Source organism: Mesoplodon densirostris, chromosome 4, assembly GCF_025265405.1.
Source record: "Mesoplodon densirostris isolate mMesDen1 chromosome 4, mMesDen1 primary haplotype, whole genome shotgun sequence".
NCBI classification, from domain to species: domain Eukaryota; kingdom Metazoa; phylum Chordata; class Mammalia; order Artiodactyla; family Ziphiidae; genus Mesoplodon; species Mesoplodon densirostris.
The window spans coordinates 174389170-174406308 of NC_082664.1; the positions used below are offsets into that span (position 1 = coordinate 174389170).

Here is a 17139-nt window from a genome sequence, read left to right on the forward strand (position 1 = left end):
AACACAACAATTTTCAAACACTGGGAAAGAGACAGCTTAAGACTATGACATTGAGAAAAGGAAATAAACATGAGGAACACTACAATTATCTCATCTTTAATCTTGGAGGCAGTTTCCAGACCACGGGCCTAAGGAGGACATTCCCAAGGAGATCACAGCTATCTTGCTGAACTGAAAAGGTTGGGGAGGTAGAAGTGGCTAGAATTTTCAAAGAAGGGAGAGTTAAGCAGGAAAAACGCTCCAGAAATCTGCATAGGGGTTCCCTTGAGTCTTTTACTGAAAACCAAGCTGGAAATGTATAGGGCAAGATTTCAGGCAGTTGGGCAAAGAACAATTATGAGGGTAAGAATTACTGAAAAGCAGTAATCTGAACAACTGCTGGAATTTGTGTAGGGTTGAGAGATGCTTGAGTTCTGATCAGCCAAATTGGGGAATCTTTATTGAACCCCTGAGGCACTTAGTAGAGACCCTCCAGAAAGGTTATGCATTAAAGGGAGGGCTAGACTCACCCTAGAATAAGAACTCCCCTTGGCCTCCCATAAGAAGTTCAAAAACAGGGCTTGAAATGTTCAGGTTGGTCCATAAGTAGATTAACTGCCTGACAGAATAAAATTGAACATTCATTAAGGGAAGACAAGATCTGAACATTCAAATGTAAAATTAGTCAAGTCCATCATTTAATAAAAAATTATTAGATATGTGAAGAAGCAGGAAAAGGTGACCCATTGTCAGAATAAAAATCAGTCAAAAGAATCAGACCCAGGAATAACCAGGATAATGGAATTAGCAGATAAAGACTTTAAAACAGCTATTACCACAGCGTTCAAGGATTTCAAAAGGAAAACATGAACATAATGTTGAAAGAAATGGAAACTAGAGAAAAGAGTTGAATGGAGCTTCTAGAATAGAAAAATACAATATCTGTAGTGAAAAATATATAGTATTGAGTTTAACAGCAGCTTAGACATGTGGAAGAAAAGATCAGTGAATTTGAAGACCGGAAAATAGAAGCTGTCTAAACTGAGCACAGACAGACAAAAAAGGGAAAAAGACCCCTGTGACTTATGGGACATTATCTAGTATTCTAAACTGTGTGTAATTTCAGTCCAAGAGCAGTACAGGGGTGGGGGAGGCAGAGATACGGTATTTAAATAAATGATGGCTGACATTTTTCTGAATTTGGTAAACACTAAAAAGTCACAGATCTAAGAAGCTCAAAATCCCTCTTGTAGGATAAACAAAGAAAACCACAGTAAGATATGTCACAAACAAGATGCTGAACACTAATAATGAAGAGAACATTATAAAAGCACCAAGAGGACATGTAGGGGTCAGAGAGAAGCCTGGTCACTGATCTGTTCTCCAGTGCAGTGGAATGGTACATTTAAAACATTGAAAGGCTTTCAACTTAGAAATCTGTATACAGTGAAAATGTTATTCATGAATGAAGGCAAAATAAAGACAGATGTTTTCATCAAAGGAAAAGAATTTACCATCAGAGACCTGCACCATAAAAATGTGGAATAAAGTTTTCAGGCTGAAGGAAAATGACTTCATATAGAAACTCAGAGCTGCAAAAAGAAATGAAGAATATTATCCATGGTAAATATAAAGATAAATAAGAAACTTTGTATGTTATATTTTTTAGTATCTTTAAAAGAAAAAATCACTGTTTGAAACCATAATTATAATTATGTATTGTGTGGTCATTACATGCAGAATTAAAATGTGTAACAACAATAGCAGAGGGACAGGAGAGGAAAAATGGAAATGTACAGTCTTAAGGGTCTTACATTACTTATGAAGTGGTATAATATTATTTCATTACTTATGAAGTAGTATATATTATTTTAAGGCATATTCTGTTAAGTTAAAGATGCATATTGTAAATGCTAAAGCAACCACTAAAAATAAAATGAAAAAGTACAGTTAATAAGCCTATAGAGGACAAAATGATATACTACAAATATTAGTTGTGTTCTTAAATGTTACTTCATTTGCTGTACATCCTTACAATTTCCAAAGACTTTAACTCATTGTTTATTTTTATAATTTTCACCAGTTATACTGGGGAATGAGTCCACAGAGTTCTTCACACTGTCATTCTGGGGGAAAAAAATGAATCCTATGAAATCTGTAAGAAAGAAATACTCAGTCTTGTTGACTCATTTATGAGGGCAACATTATACTGACAAAAGAAGACAAAGATATTACAAGAAAAGAAAATATATTCTGACATTTCACATGAACACATTTGGAAAAAATCTTTCTCAAAATATTATCAAATTAAATCTAGTAATATATAAAAACGTTAATATGTTATGACTGAATGGGATTGATCCCAGGAATGCAATTTTATTAAAACATTAAAATAAGTTTGTTAAACATTAACATTTATTGCATCATAATTCACTGTATTAATGGAATCAAAGAGAAAAAAATCAATAAAAAGTGTCAAAATTCAACACCCATTTGTGATAAATAATCTCAGCACTCTAGGAATAGATGGAAATTTCACCTAACAAAGTGCATCTACCCAATTTCTTATAAAGTGTGCAAAAAAAGTTTGGACTCTTTGCAAAAGCATATATATAATATGTTTAATATCTTTATTTTGGGAAATTCAAATTAAAACCACAATGATACTATAGTACACACCCACTAAAATGACTAAAATTTAAAAGACTTATAATACCCAGTATTGGTGAGGTTGTGGAGCAAACTGAACTTTTACACGTTACTTCGGCAGTGTGAAATGGTGCAGTTACTCTGCAAGCAATACAGCCGTGTCTTATAACATGACACCCACAATTACCAAAAACTTCACGTGTAGGTGTTTGCTAAAAATTGGTTTCTATAAAAAGACTGAAACACTTTTATAAAATGAGCAAAGTAAAAACTAGAATGAGTGTTAGAAAATGAGAGTTTCTGCTTTTGTGGCCTCACATGGGGTATGGTCAGACTAAGCGAAGTGTCTTAGAGCATTCTTAGAATAAACAAAAAGCAATGAAAAACAGCAAAAGTCAGAAATGCCAACTGCAGAAGTCAGTAGTCCTTTTCCAGAAATTCAAGTAAAAATCTCAAATCTCTCCTAACACAGTGAAGACAGAATACATTTTGAAAACTTATAAAAGCTGTCTTTGGAAGTGAGTTGTAATGATCTGTTCAGAGAATATCATCCCTTTTGATTTAGGTTATTGGTTTTTTTTTTCATGTTTGGCTACAGCCTAGGGAGAGAATTCATTCTCACTGTTGCTCTGTTCTTTCATTAGTGTAGCTCTGGCTTAAGAAAATTATACTTCAATTTTGTTCAGTGAAAGAACATTAAGGCCCTGTTACAGCATTGTGCTGCGAAGCTACACTTAAGGGTTTTCTGGTCCCCTATTACAAATCCCCCTTTTAACCCATTTTGGTGATTTAAGAATTGCATAGGGTTAACATGATGTAATTCATTCCTCTGGGTGCAGTTCTTTTTAAATGGAAACATAACGGTCATTTTCATTTTTTATGATCTATTGCTTAATTCAACATTTGCATTTCCTTTAATATATTTTAATCCTTCACATTCATTTAAAAACAAACGTACTTCAGTTAATTTTTTTTTACTTTATTCATATATGAAAGGCATTTTATGCTAATTGAACAAAAGTAAATTTCATCCTAGAGCATATTTGAAATGTTGCTAATTCTGAACGAGGATTTAGAATATCCATGGTGATATCTCATCTTGGGCATCTTTAGGAAGAGGTCAACCACAAGTTAACTTGTGGTTTATTGACATTTGCTCCCTGTGGTCTGTTTAATAATTTCTTTTTCGTTTTAATCTACCTCTTCTTGAAGTTTCATTCAAAAGACCCCCTTTCATTCTGAAAATTAAACCACTATTCCTGCTTAGGCGGCAGCCAAATAGTAGAATAATTAGTTTCTAAGAAGACCCTGTAAGGGGTCTGACATAACTTGGAGTAATTTTGTATGCTCCTTCATTGTTAGTTTAGGACCTTTTCGAATATTCTTGATGTTAGCAGCTAGATTTTAAAAAATTAATAGATTTTATTTTTTTGAACAGGTTTAAGTTTATGGAAAAAATGAGTGGAAAGTTCAAAGAGTTTCCATAAATCACCCTCACCAAGCTTTCCCTATTATTATCATCTTGCATTGGTATGGTACATTTGTTACAGTTGATGAGACAATAATGATACATTATTATTAACTAAAGTCCATAGTTTACATTAGGGTTAATTCTCTGTGTTGTACATTTTACAGATATTTTAAAGACTTTATTTTTTAGCATAGTTTTAGAGTCACAGAAAAACTGAGAGGGAGGTACAGAGATTTCTCATATGTTCCCTGCCCTCACACATGCATAGACTCCCCCATTATCTACATTTCTTACCAGAGTGGTGCATTTGTTACAATTGATGAACCTACACTGACACATCAGTACCATCCAAGGTCCACAGTTTACGTTAGGGTTCACTCTTGGTGGTATACTTTTTATGGATTTTGACAAATAAATAATGACCTGTATCCACCATTACAATATCATATAGACTTGTTTCACTGCCCTAAAAAATCCTCTGTGCTCCATCTGGTCATTCTTCCCTTTCCCTTCCCTGAACCCTATTAATCATTGATCTTTTTACAGTATCCATAGTCTTGCCTTTTCCAGAAGGTCATATAGTTGGAATCATACAGTATGTAGTATTTTCAAATTGCCTTCTTTCACTTAACAGTACACATTTAAGATTCCCCTATTCCTTGTGTTGGTTAACTAGGTTTTAAACTCAATTCAGAGTCATATTTTCTATTTTCTGGGCACCTTTGAATAATAGAAAAGTGTTCTGTAACAATTGGGCATCCATATATAATCCATACCTAAAACATGTACAAAAATTAACTCAAAATGGATTATAGACCTACCTATATGTGGAACCTAAAACTATAAAACTTCCTGAAGGAATTATAGAAGAAAAAACTTTTGACCTTGGGTTAGGCAAACATTTTCTTGATATGACATAAAAAACACTTTCTGTAAAATTTTTAACATGATAAATTTAGAACTGCTGCTTTTCAAAAGACACTTAAAATAAAAGGTCAAGCCACAAACTGGGAGAAAGGACTTGTATCCAACATATATAAAGAACTCTTAAAACTCAATAATAAAAAAAATTAAAAATGAACCAAAAATTTGAACACTTCACCAAAGAAAGTAAATGGGTAGCAAATACATACATGAAAAGATGGTCAATGAAATTACTCATTAGACAAACTCAAATCAATATCACATGAGATCCATTTAGAGTGGCTTTTTAAAAAGTCACAATGTCAACTGCTGACGAGGATGCGGAGCAGCTGGAACTCTCGTTCACTGCTAGTGGGAATGCAGAATGGTACAGCCACTTTGGGAAATAGTTTAGCAAATACCTAGAAGGTCAAACATATGACCGATAGGACCCAACAATTCCCAACAGCAATGAAAACCATATTCATGGAAAAGCCTATTATGCAAATGTTTACAGTGGTTTTGCTCATAATTGCCAAAAACTGGAAACAACTCAAAGGTCTTTCAATTAATGAATGGATAAACAAACAGTGGTTTATCTATTCAGCGGAATACTCAGCATTAAAGAAGGAATGACTAACATTAAAATAGCATTAAAGAAGGAATGTACAGCAACAAAGATGAATCTCAGATTCATGGTGCCAAATCAAAGGAGCTAGACTTAATGGGCTACACACCTTATGACTCAATCTGTATGACATTTCTGCGAAGACAAAGTCATAGGGGCAGAAAAGAGATTAGTGCTTGCCAGGGGCTGAGAGAGAGGTTTGACTACAAAGAGACAGGAGGGTAGATTTTTGTGTGATGGAGTTGTTCTATATCTTGACTGTGGTTGTGGTTACATGACTAATATATTTGTCAGTACTCAGAATTGTATGCTAAATTGGGTGAATTTTATTGTATGTAAATTATGCCTCAATATACCTTACTTAAAAAAAAAACTAAAGTGTATATCACAAAGAATCCTGTATTCTCAACTTTACTAGTTGGGGAAAATAACTATGTCAAAGAAATTTTGATACCAGAAAGTGGTATTTGAGCTTCTTAGTGCAAACTCTATGATCGCATTAGTTCTTTTTCCAATTATTATCTTATTTCCTGCACATTTCTTTTTTTAAAAAAATTTATTTATTTATTTATTTATTTATGGCTGTGTTGGGTTTTCGTTGCTGCATGTGGGCTTTCTCTAGTTGTGGTGAGCAGGGGCTACTCTTCGTTGCGGTGAGCAGGGCCTACTCTTCGTTGCAGTGCACGGGCTTCACATTGCGGTGGCTTCTCTTGTTGCAGAGCACAGGCTCTAGGCACGAGGCCTCAGTAGTTGTGGCTCACGGGCTCTAGAGCACAGGCTCAGTAGTTGTGGCACACAGGCCCAGTTGCTCCGTGGCATGTGGGATCTTCCCGGACCAGGGCTCGAACCCATGTCCTCTGCATCGGCAGGTGGATTCTTAACCACTGCCCCACCAGGGAAGCCTCGCCCTGCACATTTCTTTATGGCTCCTTTATTCTCCCTGTAAGATCCTAGCTGTTTACTCTTGAATTAACATAATAGTCAATCACAGAAGATGCAGCAAAGAGGCCACACTTTGGAGACATAGGAAAAGCCATTCAGTTGCCCTGAAATGAATTTTGGAAATTTAAAAACTGGCCCTAAAACGTGGTTCTTTTAAATAAGTGCTCTGCAATGTAAAGGACTCAATTTCTTTTCAGTCAATTTTCTTAAATTAATTAATTAATTTTTATTTTTTTTGGCTGTGTTGGGTCTTCGTTTCTGTGCGAGGGCTTTCTCCAGTTGCAGCGAGTGGGGGCCACTCTTCATCGCGGTGCGTGGGCCTCTCACTGTCGCGGCCTCTCCCGTTGTGGAGCACAGGCTCCAGACGCACAGGCTCAGTAGTTGTGGCTCACGGGCTTAGTTGCTCCACGGCACGTGGGATCTTCCCAGACCAGGGCTCGAACCCGTGTCCCTTGCATTGGCAGGCAGATTCTTAACCACTGCACCACCTGGGAGGCCCTCTTTTCAGTCAATTTTGAATAATTTTGTGAACCAATCTTGCTGGGCCACAGAGGAGGCAATGTGACCCTGTATTCTGCTGTCAGGACAGCACACTCTTCTTCTTATCCAGTTAAAAGGTGTTCCCTTTTCTGCAGAAGAAAATGCTGGTTTGGGAGTGCTAGGGCTGCACTGATTCTTGTAGAAGATGAAAGTTTTCTTTGAATGTAGAAAGACACCAGTTACAAAAGGAGTTGCATCTAAGTGTTCATTTGTGAGTTTGTGTTTAGAGTTTAAACACACTTACAAAAACAATATTACACATGATGGCTAGATCGACCAGCCAGCCCAGACCTCCTTTTGGGGGATCATGACGTGTCATGATTAAATGTAAGGCTGGACTCTAAAGTCAGGCTGTCCAAGTTGAGGTCTTCGCTCTGTCACTACTGTGTGATCTTTTCCAAGTTACCTTAGCATTTTGTGCCTCGCTTTCCCAATCCTTAGTATGGAGATGCCAATAATTCCTACTTCACAGAGTGGTGAGATACACAGATAATGCATGTAAATGGATTAGAAATGTGCTAGCTTAAAGAATGTGCCCAACACAGCTGTTATTATCTAATCTATAATGTATCAGAAGTGTTGAGGCATCCAATAAAATCTAATCACTGTGTTAGAAAAAAGTTTGAGAGAAAATGTGTTCAGTATTTTAGATGAGGGTGTCAGGAATACACTTCCTCTCACCTTTGTTCTCTACCTCCATTTAGGTCAGTAGAGTCAGGGGAATGCCAGGCTCTTAGTTTGCAGGCACTGAGGTGTCAGAGGAGGCCCCATAGTTCAGGGTAAGGGCAGGGAGACCATGGACCAGAGCCCTGGGAGGAGAGACAGATCTGACAGCAAAGGCTAATGGATCCGACCTCAGGGGGTCATGGGGTCGAAGCTTTGTTGGGACCATTTACCTCGTTATCTCCCCTCTCATGTTCCACTGCTAATGTCAGTGTTTCTCTCCTCTGAGAATACACAGCCCCTTTGAAAGTTTACTGTGGGACTTCATGTTACCTAACTTCAGAGAAAACTGGATGTGAAAAACTCCCCTACCATGCCCCTCCCTCTTGTTTTCCTCTAAGATTCCTCTGCTCTTGGGAGGTGTGGAGAGAGGAAGCTAGGGAACATGACACGTAAAACAGTTTTCAAAAATAGTATTTGTAACCCTTACTTCAGCACACTCTGAAGTTTTACCAGAAGGGAGGTATGTTTTTAAATTAATGCACATATGAAACAGTATATAGCCATGGATTGAGGTCACATTGCACTATGAATTAAACTATCAGGAATCAAGAATGCTTTTAAGCCCTAGATCTTAAAATTTGAGATTAATTTATAGAATCATAATTCTTATCCTTAAATTTAAAAGCCAAGCCCAATGCTCCTCCAGATTCTCTTCTAAAAAATAATTCATATGGAAAATGTGTTCCAATAATTAACTGTACACTAGTACAAGTTTATATCTTCATTTCATTTATGAAACCATAAAGATGATGGGAATAATTGTTTGAAACAAAAAATTAGAACAGTTTTTTAAAACGTTTTGAGAAAACCTTTTATAGCAAGTACTTAAAATGTCATATCACTTTATTATCTATCTTGAAATATTCTTTTATAGCTGTGCAACGGAGGATCAGTGACAGATCTTGTGAAAGGATTTCTGAAGAAGGGCAAAAGAATGAGTGAGCCCATCATTGCCTATATTTTACGTGAAGCGCTGTTGGTAAGGGGGTTTAAATTGTTCGCGCGTTAATTAGGAGGCAGTTCCAGTTAAAGAAAAAGTGAGGATCCTATTTTTAGCAAAACATCACTACATTAGTATTTATCGATGCAAGAGTAAGATGCAAAATGTGAAATGTTTAGCATAAGTAATTCCTTTTTTCCATTAGAGATCTACCCTCCTTGTGTCAACAGAGACCTGAGTTTTGATCTCCTAGGTATATTTCTGAGATTATGGCAAAGGTAGATAATGTATATTTTTACTAATAGTTAGGTTTTTATTTGCCATTATTTATTTATTTATTTATTTAACAGCCATTATTTCAAATGAGTGTATAGAATGTTTTCTTCTGTTGAGATCAGTCCCCTGCATCGGCAGGCAGACTCTCAACCACTGCGCCACCAGGGAAGCCCGAGATCAGCACATTTTAAATAAACTATTTGCTAAGGGCTAAGGAGTATGCACTGTTTTTTTGAATTTTTATATAGTCCAAAGTGGAAATGATATACTTTGATTTGACTAACTCAATGTGAAACATTTAAGAACGTTTGTTAATTTTAACATGTGTTTCCTATTGCTTTTGTATAAATGCATCCATCTGAAAAATGTGTTTTTGATGCTTTCTTTAAAAGTCACTATGTATTTATTTCCCACTTCTAGGGACTTCAGCATTTGCATAACAACAAAACTATCCACCGTGATATAAAAGGAAATAACATCCTATTAACCATCGAAGGCGGAGTTAAACTCGTAGATTTTGGTAGGTTTTGTTTGAAATGCTTGGATTTGGGCCGCAAAATGATGCGTATGGTGTGATTTGATCATTTTCCGTCAGCCTTGCTTTTGTAGGCATTGAAAGAGAAAAAACCAGTATCTCACTGAGGTAGGAAAGTTGCAGAGATTTTTAAAAATTTGGCAAATGAGAGATTCCCAGAAGAAAGAGTGACTTCTTTCAAGTCAGCCATCGTGTGCCTGTAACACTCCCGCAGCCGTATGTGTGGCTGATTCTCTGAAATAGACGGGCTCCAAATAATCACACTAAGTCTAAATGGTAAGCCCACGGCCCTTACTATTGATTGCTTTCCTGATGGGCAGATGCCCAAATCCAGGATTCTGAGACATGAGGGGAAATCTTCAAATGTCTCTGGGAAAACGTTTTCCCTCCTAAGAGGGCAGCACAAGTAAAGATGGTCTCTCTTGCTTGGGACCTTCTGTGTCTTATTGAGTTGCCTGCAGCCACCTTGTTCTATCCCGAGGTGTTCCATCCCAAGTGGAAAGGCAGCCCTGCGGGACGGGAAGAAGGAGGGTCCTTGGTGACATAATCCAGCCACTAAATCAACTGACTTTGAAACCTCCCCTGTCTCTGGACCTTCTGTCACGTGAGATAACACATTTCCATATTGACTGAGCCAGTTGGGAGTGTCGGTGTCAGAGCCAGAGGCACTGTCGCTGACCCCTCTGCTCCTCCTTCTCCAGCTGTGACAGTGGTGTCTCCCCGTCTCACTGGGTCCCCACTAACACACGACACCCGTGAGAGTGGGCAGCGTTATTCTAGGACATCTCAGTATCCTTGTCATCCTCCCCTGCCTGCACTCAGGCTGGGTAAGGTGTCTCTCCTTGTGCTTCTGTGCCCTGTATACTTCTCCATTTCTGTGTTTATCACATAAGATTATAATGGTCTATTTGGTCTTTATATGTAGATAAAGATACTTAGGCTCACAGATAGACAGGGTCACTAAGAGGTGGGACTATGGGGCTTCCCTGGTGGCGCAGTGGTTGAGAGTCCGCCTGCCGATGCAGGGGACACGGGTTCGTGCCCCGGTCCGGGAAGATCCCACGTGCCGCGGAGCGGCTGGGCCCATGAGCCATGGCCGCTGAGCCTGCGCGTCCGGAGCCTGTGCTCCGCAAGGGGAGAGGCCACAACAGTGAGAGGCCCGCGTACCGCAAAAAAAAAAAAAAAAAAGAGGTGGGACTATGTCATCTTCTATTTTGTAGACCTAATACTTTGGGAATAGTAGTTCAGTGAGTAATAGTTGAATGAATGAGTGACTCTTCCTTCATTTTGCATTTTGGAAAATGAAGCTTAGGGAAAGTTATCGACTCACTTTAGAAATTAATTGTTTTAATCCCAGTATGTAGCTCTTTAGTGGCCTGGCTTCACCCAGGAATGAACTTCAGAGCATCTAGACAGGAACAGTTGAATAGCGTATCTTTCAAACAACAACGTATTTTTTCCCTCAGCTGAGCATTTGAAAACTATGGAGCAGCAGTGAGCTTGGCAGTGAATTCCTGATTAATAACTGGGATGCAGCTCCTGTGTGAACTCCTAGTGGAGTTCAGAGCTGTGCATTTGAACAATCTGGCCGGGTTAGGATACTAATGAGAACTTGTGCCTGAAATTCTAAAAAACAACAACGAAACACTCTTCACTGCTCCATGGACAGAGCCATGACTCTCTTCAGACAATAATTTTGGCTCCAGTCTTAACAGACCCAAATGGAGAACTTAATATTTAACTTGAGATCTCATAATTCTCTTGCTCTAAAAAATGACTACAATATGTGTAGCCCAGATGAAAATTATTAAAACAAATGTAAGTAAACATCTTCTTCAGTCACAAAATAAAGAGAACTTGATAAACCAGTAGCTCTGAGAAAGGCAACTTCCTGGGACACCCTCCAAAGTAATCCAGAGTAAAAACATACACCTAGATAATAAATAAAGTGACCTTTAGTATGATATCTTTAGAAAGTAGTCATAATTTAGAAAGCTGACAAAATGAGAGCTTTGGTTTTATATTAATTAACTTAAGACTTTGCTGTCAGCAACAATTAGAAAAGAGGGTCAGTTGCCTATTAAATGTGTTCCTGGTGTCTGTTACTAAAATGCTATTATTTGCATATAAAAGGATGCTTATATTTCTATTCTCCATGCTAAGACGGTTTAAGGGTTTCATATGAATTAAAACCCGAGGATGGAGGTTCATACATAGTGAAACTTCTCAAGGGCATAAGGAATACACTGTACTAAGCCACCAACTGCAGAACCAAACTGAAAATCAGGGTCCTCAGTTTATGTTTAAATCAGATTTTCAGAGAGTGCCACAGCTGGGAGTAAAGGAGTTTAGAATATATTTTTATTTGGATTTCTCACCTCATAAAATGTGCAGTAGGCTCATTACTGGGTATTGGAGATCTGTACTTGGATGGCTGCCAGTCCTCTAAATGCTCAAATGGAACCCCACCATCTCATCCATTCCCGGAAATCTGCTTCATATCAAGAGTTTCTTGTCTTAGAAAAAGTCCTCAGTATCTATTTTGTTGCTCAAGCTAGAAATCTTAGCTTATCCTTGAGCTTTCCTTTGTCTTCACCACCCACATCTACAATGAGTCACAAGGCTCTGTCTCTGTTATAAATTCCCAGACTCCATCTTTATCTCTCTGCCCTGGTCCTCACCATCGTCTCTGACCTGGGCTCCTGCAGCCAGTCTCATTCCTCTCCTTCCAGACCATTCCCCACACTGCAGCTCTGGCTCAGCTGACCCTGCCACTCTCTTGCTCAATATTTTGTCAGTGGTTTGTCAGCCGTCCTTGGGGAGGGCCGTGCCTTGTGATCCTCTCCGCTGGCCCAGAGTAAGCACTGAAGGATTAACAGCTTTTTTTGCCCCTTGGTGCACAGCAGGGACCCCCTCTTCCTATTACCTGTGAGCCAGGTCACCTTCTTTCAGTCTCTTAAATGTACCACCCTCTTTCTCAGTCAGGGCTCTTACACACGTGTCGGAGGAAGTTCTTCGAAATTGGTTAACATGCTCTTCTCTTGCTTATCCAAGAATGTGACCTTCACCCCAGTCTGCCAGAAGCATCTCTCTGTTTGAGGGGGAGGTTAAGATTTGTTCCAGAAGGAATGCAAGAAAATGTCTGAGGTCATATTAAAAAATAGGAATGTGTAGCAAGACCCGGGTTATCCCTTGAGAAAGATCTGTCTGAATTGCTTTATCTTCTCTTTAGCTTATGGAGAGGGAAATTCCAGGGATCCATCATAGGGTTTTGCATAAGAGAGAACAGAAAGAAGAGGGAAACCCTTTCCAGTTCTCGGGTAATTGTGGAAAGGTGAAACAGAGAAACGGAGAAACAGAGAAACAGAGGCGGGACAGTGAGATGAGCTTTTAAAAAGTGAAGGTGACAACGAGGGTGGAAAGGAACTCTTACGCTCACTCTTCTCACCACCATCATTCCGAGTCCCAGACAAAGTCCCTGCAGAGTCTGCGCCAGTCCAGACTGGGGTGATCGCATCGTCCTGACGTAGAGGTGTAGAGTGATTAGGTACAGGAAGCACTCCAGCTAAGCTTCTCCAAACCCCTACCTTCTGCTCCCGTTAACCCCCAAATAGCTGCAAATCTGGCTGGGGAGTTTCTAGAGGGGGTTGCTCAGGATGGGCGCTGCGGGGCAGAGCCCAGATCACCTGGGCCAGGTCTGAATAGGAGTCACAGCCAGACCTCAGAGCGTTGTCAGCCCCAGCTGAAGCCAACCTGAGCCTTCATCTGCCAGGAGGCTCTACACAGCTAGCCCTGCCTGCATGAGAAGAGGCCACAGGCTCACTGGATGCAGACCCCATCAGGAGGGCCAGGGGGCCCCTAGCAGGCAGGCAGACAAAGGAACATGACCCCAGAGACCAGAGACCGACCACACCCGAGGACCCTCCCTCTTCTCCCCACCACAGGGTCTTATAAGCCATCCCTCATCCTGTACAGACAGTACCATCTTCAGGAGAGAAGGAGGGGTGCCATCTGAGAGGTGGAGCAAGCGCTTTCATTCAGCAGAGACTGAACTCTTCCTAAAAGGACTTACGGTTTGGATCTGACTAAGCTTTACTCCTCCCAGCCAGTGGGTAGGGACATAGGAGAGCCCATAATAGTTAGAGGCAAAACGAAGCAATCACAATGACAACTTTCTTTATGTATCTAAGATTTATGTCATTGAATTTTGTGACTGGTTACAAACATGATGCTTTCCCTGCATGGAAGCCTCCCCTCACCCCTGCACCCAGCTAACTTCTGTCTGCCTGGCTGAGAACTTCCCCAACACCCTATCCTTTCTTTTTTAAAAAATTTGTATTTTATATTGGAGTACCGTTGATTAACAATGCTGTGTTAGTTTCAGGTGTACAGCAAAGTGATTCAGTTATACATATACATACATCTATTCTTTTTCAGATTCTTTTCCCATTTAGGTTATTACAGAATATTGAGCAGAGTTCCTTATACTATACAGTAGGTCATTGTTGATTATTTTAAATATAGCAGTGTGTGCATGTCAATCCCAAACTCCCTAACTATCCCTCCCCCAACCCTTCCCCCTGGTAACCATAAGTTTGTTCTCTAAGTCTGTGAGTCTGTTTCTGTTTTGTAAACAAGTTCATTTGTATCATGTTTTTTTAGATTCCACATATAAGCGATATCATATGATATTTGTCTTTCTATGTCTGACTTACTTCACTTAGTATGATAATCTCCAGGTCCATCCATGTTGCTGCAAATGACATGATTTCATTCTTTTTAATGGCTGAGTAATATTCCATTGTATATATGCACTCTGTCTTTTCTTTCGCCAAACAGTTGTCACACTTGATTGTAATCATGTGTTTAATTTGACTACCTTCGCTGCTAAGCTGTGAGCTTTGTGATGGCTCGGTCTCTGTCTGGCCTATCACTCTGTCCCTGGAACCAAGCATGGCACTGGCACATCGGAAGTGCTCAATAAATACTCTTGAATGAGTGAGTGAATGGGAGGCAGGATTTTCCATGTAATTGTGTGACCTTGAGAAGGTCACTTAAAATCTCCAGGGACATCAAGTATGAAAAACAGTCTCTACCTCATACAGTTGATCGCTGTGGAGACTAAATGGGATGATACAGGTGAGCTACGTAGTATAATTATTGACACTTTATAATTAAAAAAACCTGAGCTATTAATATGAAGTAATACTGTCACCTCTCCCCTAGCTCAGTGTTGTATACATAGTAGGTACTTGATAAATAGTAAATAAATACTTTATTTAAATATTGATAGTTGCTAAATATTGAAAATCTGAGTTCCCAAAATAGGTGCTTCTTTCTGTTTTAAAAAATAATAGCCCTTTGCTAGAGTCAATTGGATATTAACTTTAAATATCAAGCTATTTAATTACACTAAAAGTAAGATTCAGTTTGCTAATGGTAGTTATGAGTAGAGCCTTTAAGAAAACCTTTTGTTTTCTTGTTAAGTGGGCTAGGCTTTTACAGAAAACCACCAGCCACCTCAGAGAATAAAAAGACAAGTGAGCCTGCAGATGTTATAAATGAAATACGTTAGCAGTCACTGGTGTATGATCAATCAATAAATAACACAGCCTCCCAGGAGATAAACCCCTTTAGGCAAGTCAACTAACGTCTGAAAAAGCAGTCCTCATTTGGAATAGAAAATGAAAGAGAGACTAAATTTAAAGGGCAGTACTCAGTTCTCATTTCTACAGATTTCTCTCTGGGGATCTTCATTTCTAACAGAATAGTTAACATTTCAATACCAAAGTACAGAATGTACTTCTTGTGACTTATTTAGAAATCGTTCTTATGACAGAGTGTTTTATGGCTTTCAATCTCTTATTACCCACATGCTCAATTTTAGACCAAATCCCCAATGAAGAATGTAGGTCAAAGAGAAGCTGTGACTTATTTATTAATAACCCACTTTTGTAGCACCCAGTGAGGCAGGCACACCTGAACTTAAAAACTATGAAGTTCCTTTCATTCCTTCCTTTCTTCCAGAATAATTCAGAACAAAAGCCATTTGGTGGGCCCGAGAGAGCATGGGAGTCAGGGTGCAGCTCAGCAAGTGGTTTGGACTGAAAGGGGTGAGGAAGGTGTCCACGCTGGGAGGGGAGGGGCAGTGGTGGCTCGGCTTGGGGCGTTGAGTCCCTGAGGAGGGGACAAAGAGAGCATTTGTCTAGGGGCATGGTGGTGACCCCAGTCAGGTTGTCAGAGCCTGAGCTGGATAAGTGCGTCTGCATAGGGGTCAAGATGGAGACAAGGGGTTGGTTACATAAAGGGGGCTTGATACCATCTGGAAATATCCCGAGGACAATGGGAGCCAGGTTTCTTACTGTTAGAGATGAGAATTACAAATGTGGAAGGGAGAAAACTGAACCCCATGATGATGGATTGGAATGGGAGGTGTCAGTGTGAACTCATGGTTTTCAATATGTAGAGAGACATATACAAAGAAATATAATGTGATACGTGTGTGTGTGTGTGTGTGTGTGTGTGTGTGTGTGTACAGGTTATCTGGCTACGTCCGCTAAGAGAACTTGCAAGCTTGATGCCCCAAGAGCAAGCACATCAAGCACCTAGCTCTCAGTTTTTAAATATAATTCTCTACTAATAGTAAGCAAGCATTCTTGGAGAAAAGCTGATTTTTAAGGCTATACAAGATAAGCCTGGAACTTAATGTGCCAAAAAGTGAGGAACTGCCCAAAGAATGATGGAGACAATGTCACAAGGACACAGAAGCCAAATTGAAGTGATTCTCACTGACCAAATCTGGGACAGTTTGAGCATCAAAATAATGATAATAATAATGATAACAATGATGTCCATTGAATAAAGTAGAAATCCATTAATTCATACTTGCGTACTTACACACACAAATAGATGAATGGAAAAAAGCTAAAGCTTTTCTTTACAGAAGAATGCCAACTAATGAATATAGAAGGAATAATGAAAGTTTAAAAATTATCTTTTGGCAACCATCATAGTAATAATTAATTCATCCAAAAACTTCAATGGATGCTAAACTAGTGGGTTAAGTTTTGATTAAAAATAGGATATTTAGATAGTCTCATAAAGCTCTGCATAAAGTACTTAATTACAACAGAGAAGGAGAAACTTTATAGGCGAGAAGCCTGGCAGACACAGACTTAATCAAGTAAGCAAAGTGAATACAACTACTGATGTGACAAATGGAAATCACATACCACCTGATAGGTTACAAGGAGAAGACTTCCCTTCCATGATATTCCTGCCAAAAATATAATCTTGAGTGAATATCTGACAAATCCAAGTTCAGGAACATTCTACAAAATAACTAGCCTGAAATTCTAAAAAAAATATCAAGGTCATGAAGTTCAAGGAAATATTAAGGAACTCCTCCAGATTGAAGGAGACCAAAGAGACATGACAACTAAACACACCACGTGATCCTGGATTGGATCCTTTCATTGTTAAGTATATTTGGGACAATTGATGACTTTTTTTTAAACAAATATTTCTTTATTTTTAACATTTTATTTTAT

At 39.0% G+C, this 17139-nt stretch overlaps 1 protein-coding gene across 3 annotated transcripts in view; it reads left to right on the forward strand.

The window, feature by feature from the left end:
- The window catches only part of MYO3A (myosin IIIA), a 169124-nt gene that overhangs the window by 24013 nt on the left and 127972 nt on the right, over window positions 1–17139 (forward strand). For all 3 annotated transcript variants that reach the window (XM_060095468.1, XM_060095470.1, XM_060095469.1), the window contains exons 5-6: window positions 8713–8817; window positions 9475–9574. In XM_060095468.1, coding sequence (XP_059951451.1) covers window positions 8713–8817; window positions 9475–9574 — 205 coding nt within the window. The remainder of the gene's footprint in view (window positions 1–8712; window positions 8818–9474; window positions 9575–17139) is intronic.